Source organism: Rhipicephalus microplus, chromosome 5 (genome assembly GCF_043290135.1).
Source record: "Rhipicephalus microplus isolate Deutch F79 chromosome 5, USDA_Rmic, whole genome shotgun sequence".
NCBI lineage: Eukaryota > Metazoa > Arthropoda > Arachnida > Ixodida > Ixodidae > Rhipicephalus > Rhipicephalus microplus.
The window spans coordinates 70,644,733-70,660,429 of NC_134704.1; the positions used below are offsets into that span (position 1 = coordinate 70,644,733).

At 44.1% G+C, this 15,697-nt stretch overlaps 2 protein-coding genes across 2 annotated transcripts in view; both read left to right on the forward strand.

Annotated features, from left to right (window-relative positions):
* Positions 1-1,513: 1,513 nt before the first annotated feature.
* Positions 1,514-4,294, forward strand: LOC119180429 (uncharacterized). The gene is made up of 5 exons (XM_075895656.1): positions 1,514-1,617; positions 2,554-2,774; positions 2,869-3,028; positions 3,758-3,885; positions 4,170-4,294. The coding sequence occupies exons 1-4, from the start codon at positions 1,611-1,613 to the stop codon at positions 3,808-3,810; spliced, it is 441 nt and encodes a 146-aa protein (XP_075751771.1). The 5' UTR covers positions 1,514-1,610; the 3' UTR covers positions 3,811-3,885; positions 4,170-4,294.
* A 1,127-nt stretch (positions 4,295-5,421) lies between these two features.
* Positions 5,422-15,697, forward strand: part of LOC119174439 (uncharacterized) — a 34,225-nt gene continuing 23,949 nt past the window's right edge. The window contains exons 1-6 of the mRNA XM_037425332.2: positions 5,422-5,561; positions 5,962-6,188; positions 6,611-6,694; positions 6,755-6,904; positions 6,993-7,100; positions 10,601-10,828. Of these exons, the coding sequence (XP_037281229.2) occupies positions 5,966-6,188; positions 6,611-6,694; positions 6,755-6,904; positions 6,993-7,100; positions 10,601-10,828 (793 nt within the window). The 5' untranslated portion in view covers positions 5,422-5,561; positions 5,962-5,965. The remainder of the gene's footprint in view (positions 5,562-5,961; positions 6,189-6,610; positions 6,695-6,754; positions 6,905-6,992; positions 7,101-10,600; positions 10,829-15,697) is intronic.

Here is a 15,697-nt window from a genome sequence, read left to right on the forward strand (position 1 = left end):
CAGTAAATAGCTGAGTGGATTGTCACACTAAATAACTTTTGAATTGATAAAACATTATTTAACTTTGAAAAATAAAATAAATCAACCTGCAACATGCCTCGCCACGCAGAAGCACCTTGTCTTCTTGCAACTGTTTAGCCGACAGACCCTTGACCCAACCGCTTGTAAATAATTATGTGCCTTGGTCGACTTGAACGCCTACATTTCCTCGAGGGTCAAATGATTAGTGGAAAAAGCGAGATAATTGCTGATGTACCCGTAACAAATGTCCAAGAATATGTTCACGTCACTTGAAGAATGCGTTCCCGGTCGCATGCAGTGTGAAGGGATCGATGCTATCTCACTTTTCCACCTTTTAGGCAGAGCGAAGCCGCTCAGGCCCCGTAAGACCCGAACATAAAGTCGGGTCCAATGGCTGCGTAAGAAAAATAGTCAGCGTTGCACACAAAAACTACCACAATTGTCTGAAATCTCAAGCAAATGAGCGCGGACTGGCCTACGCACCACCATAGCACCACGACGGTTCCGAATGTACTGCACCAGCATGGCCGCCACTGCGCGTGCCGCTGAGCACGACGTCACGTGAAAACCATGTATATGTACATTTTAAATTATCCCAGACAACACTCGACGACCTGAGGTCGTCCTCATATGGTACAAACGTCCTCGGCAGTTTCAGGACGTCCTCATTTGGTCCTCTAGTCGACACTTGCAGGATTATCCCCAAAATGCCCCTTTGAGACCTTTTTAAGGACGAAGAATTGTCCTGATATCGTCTGCTCGAGGACGTTTTGAGGATATGCATGTTTCGTAGGTGCATGCAGCTTTCGCAATTCGTGTTTGGTTAATTTTCTGGCTGTTAACGAATAAGTCCACGGGATTTCGTATGCCTACTTTCGAGTCATAATAGTAAAGTACTTCTCGATCATTAAAATGAGATAGTTACACGAGGAAGCACTTCAAGCCAACACGAGAAAGACGTGTTCTTTTATTTATTATTTATTTATTTACTTTGTAAGTGATCGTAGGCCAAACTTTCTGCCTGCACGTTTTCGTTGGTCGTGATCTACCGCCGACGTGCATACGGAATTATATCGCACTGACTGTGGTCTGACCCGTTTCCCCAATGAACGCACGTGCGGCAGACCAAGTTTGGTGCGAGTATAAACGGTGTCGGCTCCAAAATGAATGCAGGCGTGAAAACTGTGAATAGCGAGCACGTTATTCTCGAGTGTCCAGTGTTGCAATGCCGCACGGTCCCATCGAGCAGACGACAACTGACCATGCTGACGACTGGGCTGGCCTAGGTTATCGTGAATAGAGCAGCATTGGAACTAGAACGCTGTGGGAAAACGAATGGGCGACTGAAGTTGTGGTGGTGCTAACAAAAAAAAAGCAGTACCTTAATGCGGTCACCATGCGCAGTCAAGGTGCTTTTAAATCTGGATGTCTACGACACTGTTTACCCATTTTAAAGTGACGCAACTATCATCATCATCATTATGGGCCTGCAGTAAGTCAAGTCGAGTCATTGGTCGAGTCAACATTCCAATACAACACTTCTCGCCATAGAGGAAGCTTCTCGCAGAAGCCCTCAAAGAATCGTAAGCATGCCAGGTGAGTGTCTTCTGTTAAATTTTCATATTGAAGTTGTAAGCCGCAAAGGTAAATAAATAAAAAAAGAGAGGACAGTTGATTTTCAGCCTCGCGCTGTATATCTTTACTGCTTATTCATGTATGTATGTACAAACCAACTGACTAGCCTAACAACGTGTTCTGGTGGTGGGTGTTCTTTGGTCTAGCCACCATTCTACTGTGCTCTGTGCTGTTCAAGATGGCTGAGAGCGCGGATCGCAAATTTCGGCGTGAAATTAATCGGCGCGTCAATGCTAGTTTTCAGCTTATTGACAGTGAGGCCGATGTCATAAATGACACGCGGTACGTTGACCGAGATTCCCGCAACGCCGAAAGAGAGAGCGACTTGCCCTCCGAGGCTTGTGCGGTCGACCTCGAAGACGGCCATCGTCGCCTTTGTGTTCATGACAGAGAACGGCCTTCGGCACACTCCTCGATCGTTCCAGAAACGGATGTGCCCCAAGGACACGTTTTGATTTCTGGCGACGCGTGCTACCCCAGCGGCTGCAGTGTTTCTGTGCCTCACGATCACACAGACTTCGAACGGCGTGCCTTCCATGACAGCAGCGCTGCGGCTTCGACTTCGGCGACCTCGCAGGTGAGGCAGAGGGATTCTTTCGAATTGGCACCGACTGGGAGTAACGAAGAGCAAGTTTGTGAACGCGGCAGTGTGGACAGCTTGCTGGCCTTTCGTGAGAGACTGCAAGCGTGGGCCTTACAATCTCGCGCATCGCACACTTCAGTTACATCGCTCTTGAGAGTACTACAGTCCCACGAATGCTTCAGCGCGCTCCCTTCAACTGCAAGGGCATTGTTACAGACGCCCAAGAAGTGCCTGGAAGTGTTGCAGCTGGCCGGCGGGAAATACCATCATTTCGGCCAATTCAGCGCTATTACTTCATGAACACGTCTTTACAGAATACGTGCGTCAACTCATGCGAATTTCGCAAACTATCCTGATGAGGCTAGAGCAGCTGGGACGACAGGTTGATGCCATGCAGCAGCACCTTTTCAACACAACAGTGAGGCTTCAAGATGAGACAAATGATGATGTGGTTTTGACACCGGTCAAGGATATTGACCAATTTCTAAGTCTTGAGGGGAGACTTGCTGCTGATGGCAACATTAAGCTAAAGCTTGTACGTCATTCATTATATTTTTCTATAATTTTTTTTTCTAGTCACTGCATTAAGCTACTCTTCTAAAAAAAATAATGACCTCAAAACTTTACAGATACAGCAGCTTGCTGGCCTTGGTGGCTCAACTTTTGGGGCAGCAGCCAGGAGGATGCTGGAGCTTCTGCTAAGCCTTGAGGTTGCTGTGCAGTTCAGCTGGGCAGGCCAAAAAGGCAAAAGGAAGTTTGTGGATCTAGGTGTCACAGATGTCATTTGCAGTGAGTAATTTGTTTCACAACACCATGTGCTGCAAGAGCCGTGTTTGAGTACAGACATTTCTAAGTCTGTTATCCACATTATCTTTCATTTGAAGTCAATAGCAAAAGAACAATCTTTTCATGAAAGCATTAAATTTTTTAGGATGCTTGCTAATTAAAATTATGTGCTTAAACGTGGAAAATTTTTAGCATGAAATATCTGTTGTCAGTAAGAAACCCTGCAGCTTCTTCAAGCACACTAGTATACTTGCATGGCACACATACGCAAGCATTCACTACTTGCAGAAGTTATTATCAGGTAGCACTACTAGGCATTCTTAACTGTAGTGGAAATCTTATGTACAGATGAAAACTAACAGATGGAAGCTCATAGTGATCACTGAGGATCTCTAAACAGGAATAAGTACCTAAGACAAGCTGGTCAACATTTTCATACATGGACGTATTTTCGTCAAAGGCGCCTCATCATTCTTTGCATGCTAGGTTTCAAAAAAGTTACAATGATGTCTTCTTCGTGGTGTTCTTCTTGTAATGCAACACATAGTGTCAATGTCAGTACTCTTGAAATTAACATGGGGAAGGATGGCAAGGACCTTTAATGATGATGTGCCCACCTATCAAAATGTCGATCATGCTGACTAGAGGTACTTCTTCAAACAACCTATGTAGCATTATATTAATGTATTATGTTTGTGTAATTCCTGTTTTATGAACTTTGTACTTTTTCAGAGGCCGTGAGGCGAAATTTTCCGGAAACAAAAAAAATGACATCGAGTGTGTGATTAAAGTGTGGCTTCGGCATGCTGGGGAAAAGCTCCAGAAGCAGCGCTTAAGAACTTCTCGCACTCACCATGAGGGTGAGTTTTATTATCTGTGCTGTTGAAGCTATCATAACATATGATACTTTTGCTGTTATAGTTTAAATAATTTTCTTGCCTTACTCGAATTTTGATGTGTATGCAAGCATGAACTATATAAATCATTTTCACCATTATATAATGGCTAGTTCGTACCTGCACATTATGGTAATATAATTTTCATTTTATGCTTTCAAATCTGGCATGCTGTTATTGTCTTAATATTCTTATTGATACTCTAAATTCACTTGTGCTTCAAGATATGCTGCTTTCTATTACTACAGAATGTCTTCAAAGTGTCGCGTTGTCAAGCCCATCGGATGAAGACCTCTGAAGGCACAGGGCAAGAAGTCTCATCTAGTGAAAACTGCCAAGTTTCATTCCTGAAAATAAACATGTTTTCTGTGCATTGCTGTTTTTATTGCTATACTTGAAGAAATTGTTACTGAAACCTCACAGGCAGTGCTTTAAAGAGTGTGCATGTTCAGGCACTTTTGATTGATCAGTTGTCATTTCAGCGCTCCAAAAGAAGAATTAGAGCAACTTTTCGTAAGGTCTGATGAGTGCCTAGGTCTTGTATGCTTCGTCCTCAAAAAGTACTAGACTCATCATAATGTGCTCTTTTCTGGATGCCCTGAGGACGATCTGAGGCCGGACAAACGGACTGGTTTAGGACCACTTGAGGTTCATTTGAGGGCTTCCTCAGGTCATACTTTCGTACGGTGTAGGTCATCCTCAGGACAACCTCAGGTTGTCGGAGCGTTGTCTGGGATAAGAGCATTGTCCATTTTTAAATTACCTTGACTATCGCATCGCAATAATCTAACAACATGGCAGTGAAGATACCATATTGATGCATGAGACAACTATATATTTGTAATCATTAAGTAGAGAAAGAATAAACTTTATTACTAAGTGAAAATCTATGTTAATTCAGGGTGGGGCCCTCTTGTAAAGCCCCACTGGCTGCGGCGGCTCGCCGACCTAGGCCACCAGTAACCAGCTCCCCAGTGCCGGCTCGGAAAGCCGTGACTCCCAGTCCCAAGACCACGCTGTGAGCGTTCGTCGTGCACGCACCAACATATAGATACTTTATGGGATGGCTGCTCTATGTGTACTGCAGTGTACTAGAATATTTAGAACACTGTAGTGCGTACATTCGTAAGTGATGTGTGTAAATGTGGCTGTGTGGTCACGACACTAGGAGGATCCCTGTGGAAAAAAAAGCGCATGGAGTCTTGATATGTCTAAAGATCTGTACCATTAGAAACCCAGTGAGGATTTTTAAAACTTGCTTAAGTACTGCTTGAATAGACCTCAAAATATATTATAATTTTCAACCGCCGAGAACATGCTTCAAGCCGCACATCTTGCGCATCATACTGCCAAAGTCCTTCAAAAAGCCAGGTTGGTTGATAGAATCAAGCGTGCGACAAATATTTTGTTCTTGTTTACAAAAAATAATAAATTATAAGTTTCAAGTTTTTATTTCTTAATAATCACAGTAACTGCACCACTCGAAAAATCCATTTCAGATAATTACTCACCATTCAGGGGCAAATGTTAGCGCGATCGTGTTTTTCCACTAGCAACACTGTGGGCTGACAAAGCCGTCGTGTCGTCGGTGTCGTCAAAGAGGAAGAGTTGGAAGCTACTGTTTATGCCAAATCGCCCGGGTAAGAAAGCAACTTTTTCCCTTAAAATTAAGCATCTGCCGGACGATTACTGTGTGTCTCAACTCGATGTTCGAGTTTGTTTCCTCTCTAAAGTGCGTTTAATTTAGTTTCACTCGCATTGAGTTACTGTAACGTCAATTAGTACGTCAGCTGCTCTGCAGCTAACTGAAAGAAAACTACGGGCTTTACAGTAAGTCGGTTGCCGTTGACGTCGCACATTTTACCCGTATTTCTTACTACCTTCTGTCTTTTCTGTAATGACACGTCGGTGCTCTCAGCCTTCACTGCGTCCTTACAGTGCTACGACCGGGAGGTGTCATTGCACTGGAATGTTTACACGTTGCGACGCTATCTGATGGCTGTACCCGTGACTTCTCTATCGTCGTTGTATTCCTTGCAGCACGATGAACACCTTTCACTCCTCCGCGAATGAGGAAACGAGCACGTTTGCTCAGTTGGATTTGAGCGGCAAACTGATCATCAAGGCGCAGCTGGGCGACGACATACGCCGCATTCCGATCCACAACGAAGACATTACCTACGATGAGCTGATTCTGATGATGCAGCGAGTGTTCCGAGGCAAGCTTTCCTCTAACGACGAGGTCACGGTGAAGTACAAGGACGAAGGTGAGTCCAAGTGTGTCGCTTCTCGTCGGTGGGTGTGTCTTGCCGGCGCTTGCCAACACTGGCTTTTGAAAGCCTTGTCATCTCATCGTGCATTGTGTACAGTGCGGTTTACAAGCCCTTTTCACTCATGCGCATTCTCTGGCCAAAAGTTCTGACCAGCCAACGAGGAAAATTGTTGAAGTGGTGTATATTAAATTAGGCAACAAAAATCATCTCAGCCTGTTTATGAGAGAAGGAAATACTATTTTTGGCTTGTCAGCCCCCTCCCTTGTTCTTTTAGTGCTGTCGTGTATGTATATGTGATCACGTACAATAAAAACTGAGTTAACGCTGTGTCCCATATCGATCTTTTGCTCGCTGTCTATATGATTCTTTGCACTACCGTCTCAATCATTAATTGGTTTTTGGTTGTGGCTTTGCAGATGGTGACCTGATCACCATTTTCGACAGCTCGGATTTGTCTTTTGCGATCCAGTGCAGCCGAATACTGAAGCTAACAATATTCGGTTAGTATGCCCAATATTTGGTTGCTTGGCGGGCCATTTGAAAGGTTGCTTTTGTTGCAGTGAACCAACAACCAGTTCCATTGGAACAGGATGAAATTAAGCACCTCAGGAAGGAGCTGCAGGAAATTAGGAATGTTGTAAACCGTCTGCTGGACAGATTCGAGCCCCGACACTTTGTCTCCAACAACTCGGAACCAGAGGACAGCGCGGGTTAGTCGGAATGGCATCTATTGATGTTACCGCTGTCTGCATATTAATAAGGGCTGATGTTTGAATAAACCTAAACCTTGCCTTTCAGGAAGTGCCCCACAGAAATCCACAAATGCTGTAGCGCCGAAGGAGTTTGACCCGCTCGCTTCCAAGCAGGCGGGGGGTGACGAGCCCAGTGCACAGATAAAACCCAAAGGTGTGTAACAAGTACAGCCTAGTGAAAGACCTCGCACCATGTCGTTACACTCGTTTTCGTTCATTTTTCTTGCGCCTTTCATTTTCAGTGTGGGAAAGTTACTCCAACTATTCTCACAGCAAGTACACTTAGCCGATATTGAATATCCATCATTAATTGCTATCAGTGCATGCTTCCATTGGGCTTTACCAAGCTGTTTATTGTAAAGGTTCACAAGCCATTGACACAGCAGTCAGATGGGTGGGATAGGCAGCAGCCTTACCATGTTACTAAGAGGCATGTGTTTTTTTTTGTCTCATAGTCCATGCTCACCAAAAATGATTTTGGCCTCCTATAGGCAGCTAGACGCTATAACGAATCTAGATGTATGGATTGCAAGTCCTTAAACATAGGGTGTTTCTGGAGTCAGCATTGTTGTACATGCGGACTTGTCTCCGTCAGTACAGAAACCTTGGCGAAGGCAGCAACCTTTGACTTTGCGGCCTTGACAAAAACTAGTCCACTTGTCGAAATGTTTGCTCCAGGGACACACCCTGTTCGAGAGATTTTCAAGCTTTCATATTTTTCAAAACTAGCTGATGTATTGCGTTATCAGATAGAAAACAGCAAAGAGGAGACTGTTCTGAAAGCATCAGCTTGTAGTGTTAAGGCCCACTGTCTGGAATGCTCCTTGCCTCAGTGGGCCTTTACTGTTTGAGGAGGCCTTATATGAAAGGAGCATATTCTGAGATTCTCTTTAGTAAGGCTTTCTCACTGAAACCTTCCATGGTGCTCCCTCAAGTTATAGTGCCTGGGCATCCTTCATTCTATGTTGTACTTTTTCAGCAACACCATGTCCAATTTCTTATTTTCGATCGATACTTTGTACATCTGTACAAGCTAACTGTAACTGTATCCGTGTCATGGTTGAAGGATTGTTTGCTAGGTGTGGTTTCGAATGCCTGTTTTCGACTGTGTGAATTTTTCGTTAGGATGGTGTTGCACGAATAGAACAAGGCATATTCCGGAATAGAGAAGAAGGAAGAGACTAGAAATGCGGAATGGTAATTAGAGAAGGTCCTCTCGTCGCCAACCGTTTGTAGGGCATCTTCCAGGAGTAACAGCTCTCACTTGGATTAGCCTAAAAATGACTTATTATGCGTGGACATTCTTCACATGACCATGATGCAGGTGCAGAGTTGTCCAGGTAGGAGAAATTGCATTGGTCTTAGCGAACCTACGGTGCTGCCGCGTGCGCTACAATGTATGCGAAGGAACCCCTCCTTTCATATTTTGCAGATTATCTCCGCCACTGCAGTTAGTAATCTATTGTGATACAGGCAAGTGCCTTTGCCTGAAATATGGTGCGTTCAACCTAAGTTGGCAGGACCATTTTAATGTGTTGGTGTAGGAAGCCCGAGCCATGTTGAAGGTCGACAAAAAATTACTGGCGTCACCCTACGGCGATGCGGTAGGGTGACGCCAGTTCAATCTACTGATAGGACAAGAAATCCTCGCAGGTAGACTTATTAGGGGCGAAACTCCTAAAGGCGCGGGTCTGTCCATCCCTTGTGTGTATGTATATATGTACGTGACCACCTGCTTACAGTTCCACATTTGCCAACTGCCCACTGCTTCGTCCTTGCAAACATCCCACTACGCCCCATCACTGATCCACCACTTCATCGACCATAAAGCAAATACTTTTGAGAAGTAGTCATTATGAAATGCAAGATGGTCGTGTACTTGTTTGCAGGTGCGCGTTAAAGAACCATAGATTGTCCCACTGGGTCCATTCCTTGTTTTTACATGACCGCCTATAGTTCCACCTTTGCAAACTGCCCACTGCTACGTCCTTGGAAACATTTCACTACGCCCCATTATCAATCCATTACTTCACCGACCATAAAGCCATTATAATGAAGGTGAAACGGAAGCGACGTATAGCTACCACTTACAAATAGTGATATTTCTTGTATAAATATATACAGTGTTTGTCACATCTTTGATGATGTAGTGGGTGATATTCGTGGATGGTTCACGGTTTAGCGATAAAACCCTCCAGCACTTTGCCCCACTCATCATCATTAATTTTGTGGATATGCTGCTATTTTTTTTTTTCGCTTAAAAACAAACATGTATAACGTGATATTGTATTTTACGCACTGGAGGTAGCTTTAGGTTCTGCCAGAGAGCAAATTTTGCTTTTTTTCTCTTGCACGTTCAAATTAGTGCTTGGTGGTGCTGCCGGCAATGTATTCGCTTGCATGCATGCCTGCCTGGAAACAGCGAGAAAACGCGAGCATGGCGTTCGCCGCTGCTCATGAAAACAAGAAAAAAATGTGTGTGCGCCTTAAATTACCACTAAGGTATTTTTTATTAATGAACAAAACTTGATGAAGCCTGCAAAAACCACATGTGGTGTCATTTTGGAGTTTCACCAGCAGTACAAGTGTCAATACCTTCACCGACCAGTGTTGTGGGGATTCATCACACCGATGGGAGAGAAAGTGCAGATCGAAAAATTCTATTTTAATGATTTCCACTTACTTTCCATAGAAACCGCTGCAACGTTAAGCACTTCATATGGTGCGCTTTTTATTGTGACACGCACACACACAAAAAAAAACAGCGAAGGACCGTAGACAATGCTTTTTTTAAAGGGGCTCTGCAACACTTTTTGGGCATGGTCAGAAAACGCTGCCGATTGGTAGTAGAGGCTCCCGACAACATGCGAGCCAAATATTATAGCGCAGCACGTTGCCTGGAATTCACAATAAATTATTAGTCAGCTGAAAATGGCTTTCTCTTCTCTCGACTAATGACAGAAGACGCTTCAAAATCGCACGTAGGGAGCCCATTTATCAGCCATTGACTGATTTGAACATGGTGCGCTTGGTTGTTACAGAGATCGCCATGGGAGGCCACGACTTACGCTGCGCGCGGGATCACACTGAAAAAACCGCACACTCGAAAAAAAGAAAAAAGTGCTCAAGCTCACGAGGCGCGGATGACGTAGTTTCTTTGTCGTTGCCATCCCTCCATGCTTAGCTTCGAGCGCTTTCGTCAGGAGGAGAGAAGAGAGAATGCAATTGCAGCATGGGACAAATCTTTGTTACTTCACTCGCACTAGATGGATTCTTGAAATTTTTGGCGGTGTAGAATTCGTAGGGCATAAAGCTCTTCCAGTGAATTCATTCCATGCTTACTGAAAGTGTTTCAGGGCTCCTTTAAGAAAAGGAGGCATGAAGGGCTTCTCATGTAAGATAAGGAAGCAGTCTGCGGTAAGGAGCGTTTCAGAGTACGGGCCCCGGCATTTAGAATCTCAGTACTCTGGTAGAAATTAAAAGGAGCGTATACTGAGTGAAGTCCCACAGTTGAAAAGAGAATGGAAACTGCCCAAGACAATGAGTAATCATTAGGGCATTCCTTTCAATATTTTTGACTTTGTTAGCGTGAGTGATGACAGTAGTTGCTTGAAACAGTGTGTACAGGATTCCTCAACTGTGCTTTTGTGCCAGGTGAAAACGGCCGGGTAGGCACTCCTGACAGCATCTCGAGCCTAGATTCGGCCGCGGCCTCTCAGCAGAAGCTCCAACTGCAGCAGCAGCAGCAGCAGCAACTTCACGCGATGCAACAGCAGCAGATGCATCAGCAACAGCAGCAACATCACTACCCTCAGCACACTGCGCAGCCCGGAGTTGGATACATAGGTCAACCAGGAGCTCAGCAGCCTTACACACCTCAAGGTTGGTAGATGGTGAATGTTATGTTACGGGGAAACTTCCGGGTGAATTATGGGGCTGCTGGGTTGCTTCCTGTGCTTGAGGCAGCGTATGTTTATTTTCTCTGCTCATTTACATTTTCTTAGGAGTGGACACTTACGCATATGTTTTTATTGTGAAAACAGGTTGTCAGCAATTTTTTTTTAGTATGTTAATGTGAAGTTCTCGCACAATAACATTGAATAGCTCATCTTGCACTAACTCTGGCATTAGTGTCATTGGTTGTGAGTAAAAAATCAGCTTATCCATGACTGAACAATTGTGAAATATGCAAATGCTAAAATAAATAATATAAATCTTCAGTGTAAGTAAAAGTTGAACCCAGGCCTTTGGCACAGCAAGCGGGTGTTCCATTACAGAACCATGCTATTGCTTGACAGTACTTCATAGAAAAAAATTCTGCAGACCCCATGTACTTTGGGCATCGATGTTTTGCGAAGAATGCACATGCAAGGTGACTGTGTAGTAATATATTTATCGTGCGAAATGCCACGAAGTGGCGCCAAAGATATGTACAAGTGCATACATAGACATACGTTAAACAGCCGCATATTATTTATGTAACCAGTTGTTTACAGTTGCGTAACGATGCCTACAAAAAGATGGATATTAGCCACACCAGATGTGGTAAGCGGAAATCAAGTGCTAGTGCTTGCAAGGAGGGTAGGCCTGGACACTGCTACATAAATCAACTTCAGTGGATGCCACCCAAGTACAATTGACGCTAACCCGAAGTGACGGCTGTATCATAGGAGGGCCTATGTAATATTTATAAAATTGTATAGCCAGCACTCCAACCAGAATTGATGTTTCGCGAACATTGGGGTCTATTTGAAAAGTACTATTTACATTAACCCGACGTGACGTCTGTATCATAGGAGTACCTATGTAATATTTATAAAATTTTATAGCCAGCACTCCAACCAGAATCGATGTTTCACAAACATTGGGTGGGGTCTATTTGAAAGTAGTTCCACGATCTGGTGTGGCTATTTGGTAGAATACTTGATTGTCACGTGGAATGCTGGGGCTTGATTTCTGCTGGGACCCTGAAATTTATTCTTTGCATTCATTGAGTCACTTTTTCTTAACGCTCACACATAAAAATTTCTCATGTGTGTTCTTGCTGATCCTGTGTAGATATAAAGCGTCAATCACCTGTGGCACATATTGGCATACCAGTGGCACATACCCACGTGCGAGCAACTGCCACTGTCTGGTGGGAAATGTTTGACGACATAAGCGATAGGATTGTGACAATATTGATGTCATCACCAGCGAGTCGTATTCGTCTAATCATCTTATCTTCCCATACTAATTTTGGTTCATTCAAGTTAAAGGGACACTAAAGTCAAATAACAATTAAGGTCAGAGTGAAAGCGCAATGTATGACATCTAAAAGGACAATATTATCAACAGCTGGGCCCTACTTACCAAGAAATTAAAGGGGGACATGGGTCTTAGAAGGCCGAAAATAGCGAGAAAATTGACTTTTTGAAGCTGACATTTTCGGAATCTGTACATATATTTTAGAACTTATCTGAGAACTTTCTAGCTTCTTGCGTCATTATTTCCGGCACAAACTCAATTTATAGCACTCCTGTGAGATGAATGTCAGTGCAAACAGATGCTAAAATCGCGCTTTTTTCACGGCGAACCGTTGCTGGTACACACGAGCTATCGTGGTCATCTTGGTCTCGTTTAGAAGGGTCGTTCTTCATCTTCGATTTCCCACCACCGCTGGTTTGTCTCGCTCATTGGTTTTTTAGCAAAAACACGTCATCGAGAAGCACCAGCGCGCGCTTCTATTGGCTGTTTGGGGCACGTGATAAAACTTAGGCATCCAATTGGCCAAGTGGCATTTCCGGTGTCTGCTTCACTGTGGATACGCGCACAGACATGCGCCATTTTGTCGTGGTGTGGTCGACTGCCTGCCGCAATCAAGAAGTTCCGCACCTCGCAAATTTGTGAAGCGGGTGTGACAATCGTTCTTTTGCCGTGAACTTCAGAAAGAGCCTCCTATGGCTCAGGACAACGAGGATAACAAACTCGCGGCAGTCAACGACGGTTGCCAAGTCACTGGTGTAGGCCTAGCTCACGTACAAGCCCGTCAGTTGCCAATAACGTCACTGAAAGCAGCCATGTTTTGCAGCCTGATCAGTTAGAAGACGGCAAGTAAGAAGCAGAAGTGAACCTACGAGAGATCTCAATTTTTGCAGTGACAGAACGTAAGCGCAGTCGTATCCCTGAATGCGCTGATGTTGCGGTTCCCCCTGCTTGACGAAACGACCTCATTTGTGTGTGAACTGTGTGACGGTGGTGACGGGTCGTCAGAGGAGTATGCCGCGCGTTGACGAAGAACAGAAAATGAATCTGTTCGCAGTGATCGTGCTTGACGCCCGTGCAAGGGGGCTACAGGCAATAGGTAGACTGCTTTTAACAACGTGTTCACAACGATGTCACGGTCTCCACTCGAAAACGCTGCAGTCTTGCATGAACATCATTACTTTACATCCTCTGCACCATGTCCATCAGGCAGAATACACAAACTTCTTGGCTTTGCTCCTTCTCGTACAGCAAATAAGCAGAGTGGCACCCTTTTTTCACCAGGCCCTCAACAGTTGACCAGATAACAAACCGACCCATCCCAAATAGTGTGGAAATAAATTTCTTAAGTGTGAAAAAGAAACTTAACACCTCGGCCCTCATGTAGCCTCGAAATTGATGAGCGAGTGCACAAGTTTGGTTCGCAACATTTAGGCGTAACTCATTCTGGATGAGTCGGAAAGCATTGCTGTGTCATTCAACAAACTGCGGGTGACGCATGCACATTCCTCGCACATCGGCGTCAGTACCATCACCGAACTGGTAAGCGGCCTTGTCGGCAGACGAGCACACGGTGACAACTTTCAGCAGGGCTTGAAGAAACTACATGCTCATGCAAACAATCAGTCCGATTACGTGCCCGGTGCATATTAACTGACTAAAAGTATGTGTGCCATGATATTTTTCACTCGAAACGGCGAAATTAAGTTTTAACAGTATTTTTCTCGAAACACAGACTTTGGCCACTTTCCTTGTTCTTGTTCTGTAAAAGTGGACCTAGGACAGCTGGAGCTAGAATTGTTTTTGCACAGTGTAGTTAAATGTGCACAAAAGCAACGCTGACAGCCTATTGTTTTTGTGCGGCTCCAATTTCATTTTTATTTTGATATGAATTTCTGTGTTCTGGGTTACATGCAATGAAATTTATTGTGCTGTAATTCGAGAAGTAACTGTTCAATTTTCGATCAGCTTGCAGCATTGCACTTATTAGGCTTTATTCATATATATGGTAATGACATTGTAATTCTAAGTACATACATTTTTACCGTTAAAATGTTAGAATTTTTTGTTTTCCTGATTTTCTCAAAATGGCACCTTTGTACACCCTGCATGACAGCTCCTGCAATATATTTAAAACTATTACAGATAGCAGAATAATTCTTTTTGCAGCATCAAGCTATATATTTGTAGCACACAACCAAGGAAGCAGATTTTAATTTTTGTTGATGCTAGTTTTTAAAATTGGTCGTTTGTGTGACTACACCATGGCCACCTCAGAGCTATGAAGTTCAGTGTACTGTAATGTAAGAAATAGTGACCCAATCAAAAAAGTGCTTCCATATGGTATGTGTTTTATGCTTTCTACTGTTAATTCCTATGTCATTTGTAAACTTTTGACTGGCAGTTATTTTTCTATTGTGGTAAGAACAATAGAGATTGTTATCTTGATTATTTAATTAAATAATGAAGCAAGCCACAGAAAAATAACTACATCTTTAGAATCAGGAAAACAAACTAAGTAAGCGTGCCAACGGTTATCATATTTGGTTCAAAAATAGATGAGATATTCCATAGACCCATGTCCCCCCTTAACGCTTGTAATACCAGGTGGCAGAGGCATAGAATCCTGCGATGTGACAAAGCATGTGAATTGTTCAACAAAATAATGTTTTATAGGCGCACCCATTACAAATCGTTCATATACGATTGTCATTATTAGTAAAAGCATCGTTGTGAGCAACTGCATCAACTCGAATACTGCCTTTCAGACATGTGGTGGATACTTCACTGATTCGAAAAAGGAAGAATAATGGTGCAGTGTTGCGTTAAGAATGGTTTCTGAGTTACCCCATAGTCAAGTGACCTGTTTCATTGAAGTAAACAATGAACCCCACAACCGCAAACCGTGAAATAGGTCCCGTCTACTTCTGGCAGACATGGAAGCTGCTCTCAAGACACTTGAAATGATGGATTGCCTCTACCTTGCAGCGGCGTTATTCTGCGTGTTGAGGGGTCACCCCAAGTCCGCAGCCTGCCTTGCAGCAAGGCGTTTGGCGATTCTGACTGTCAGCGGTGTGAGAGGGCTTGCCTCCTAGTTTGGGCAGCTGGGCACACCAGTGCTAGAGGAGCTCGAGGCCAAGGTGGTCGACGTCTCTATGTAGGATGATGCCGACATTGGGGATGTGGAAATTAACCAGGACGAGTACGATTCAAAGGGAGAGGCTGACAGGAACGACGAAAACGAGACTAGCTGAGACATTTTGGCTGCAACAAAGGGTGGGGACGCCATCAATGAGGCTGAGGAGGTTTTCGTCACGAAGGCCAATGGTAACATTGATTGGAGTGCAAACATGGCCGTGATGAAGGAAGATGACCAGGCCGCCGTGACGAAAGAGAAGGTGGGTATGGAGAACCTCATACCAGCAGCAGATGTTGGTTACCAGACAATGCCCTGAGAATGGCTGCAGCCATTCTTTCATAACATCTACTGTAGCAGAGGTCATGGAA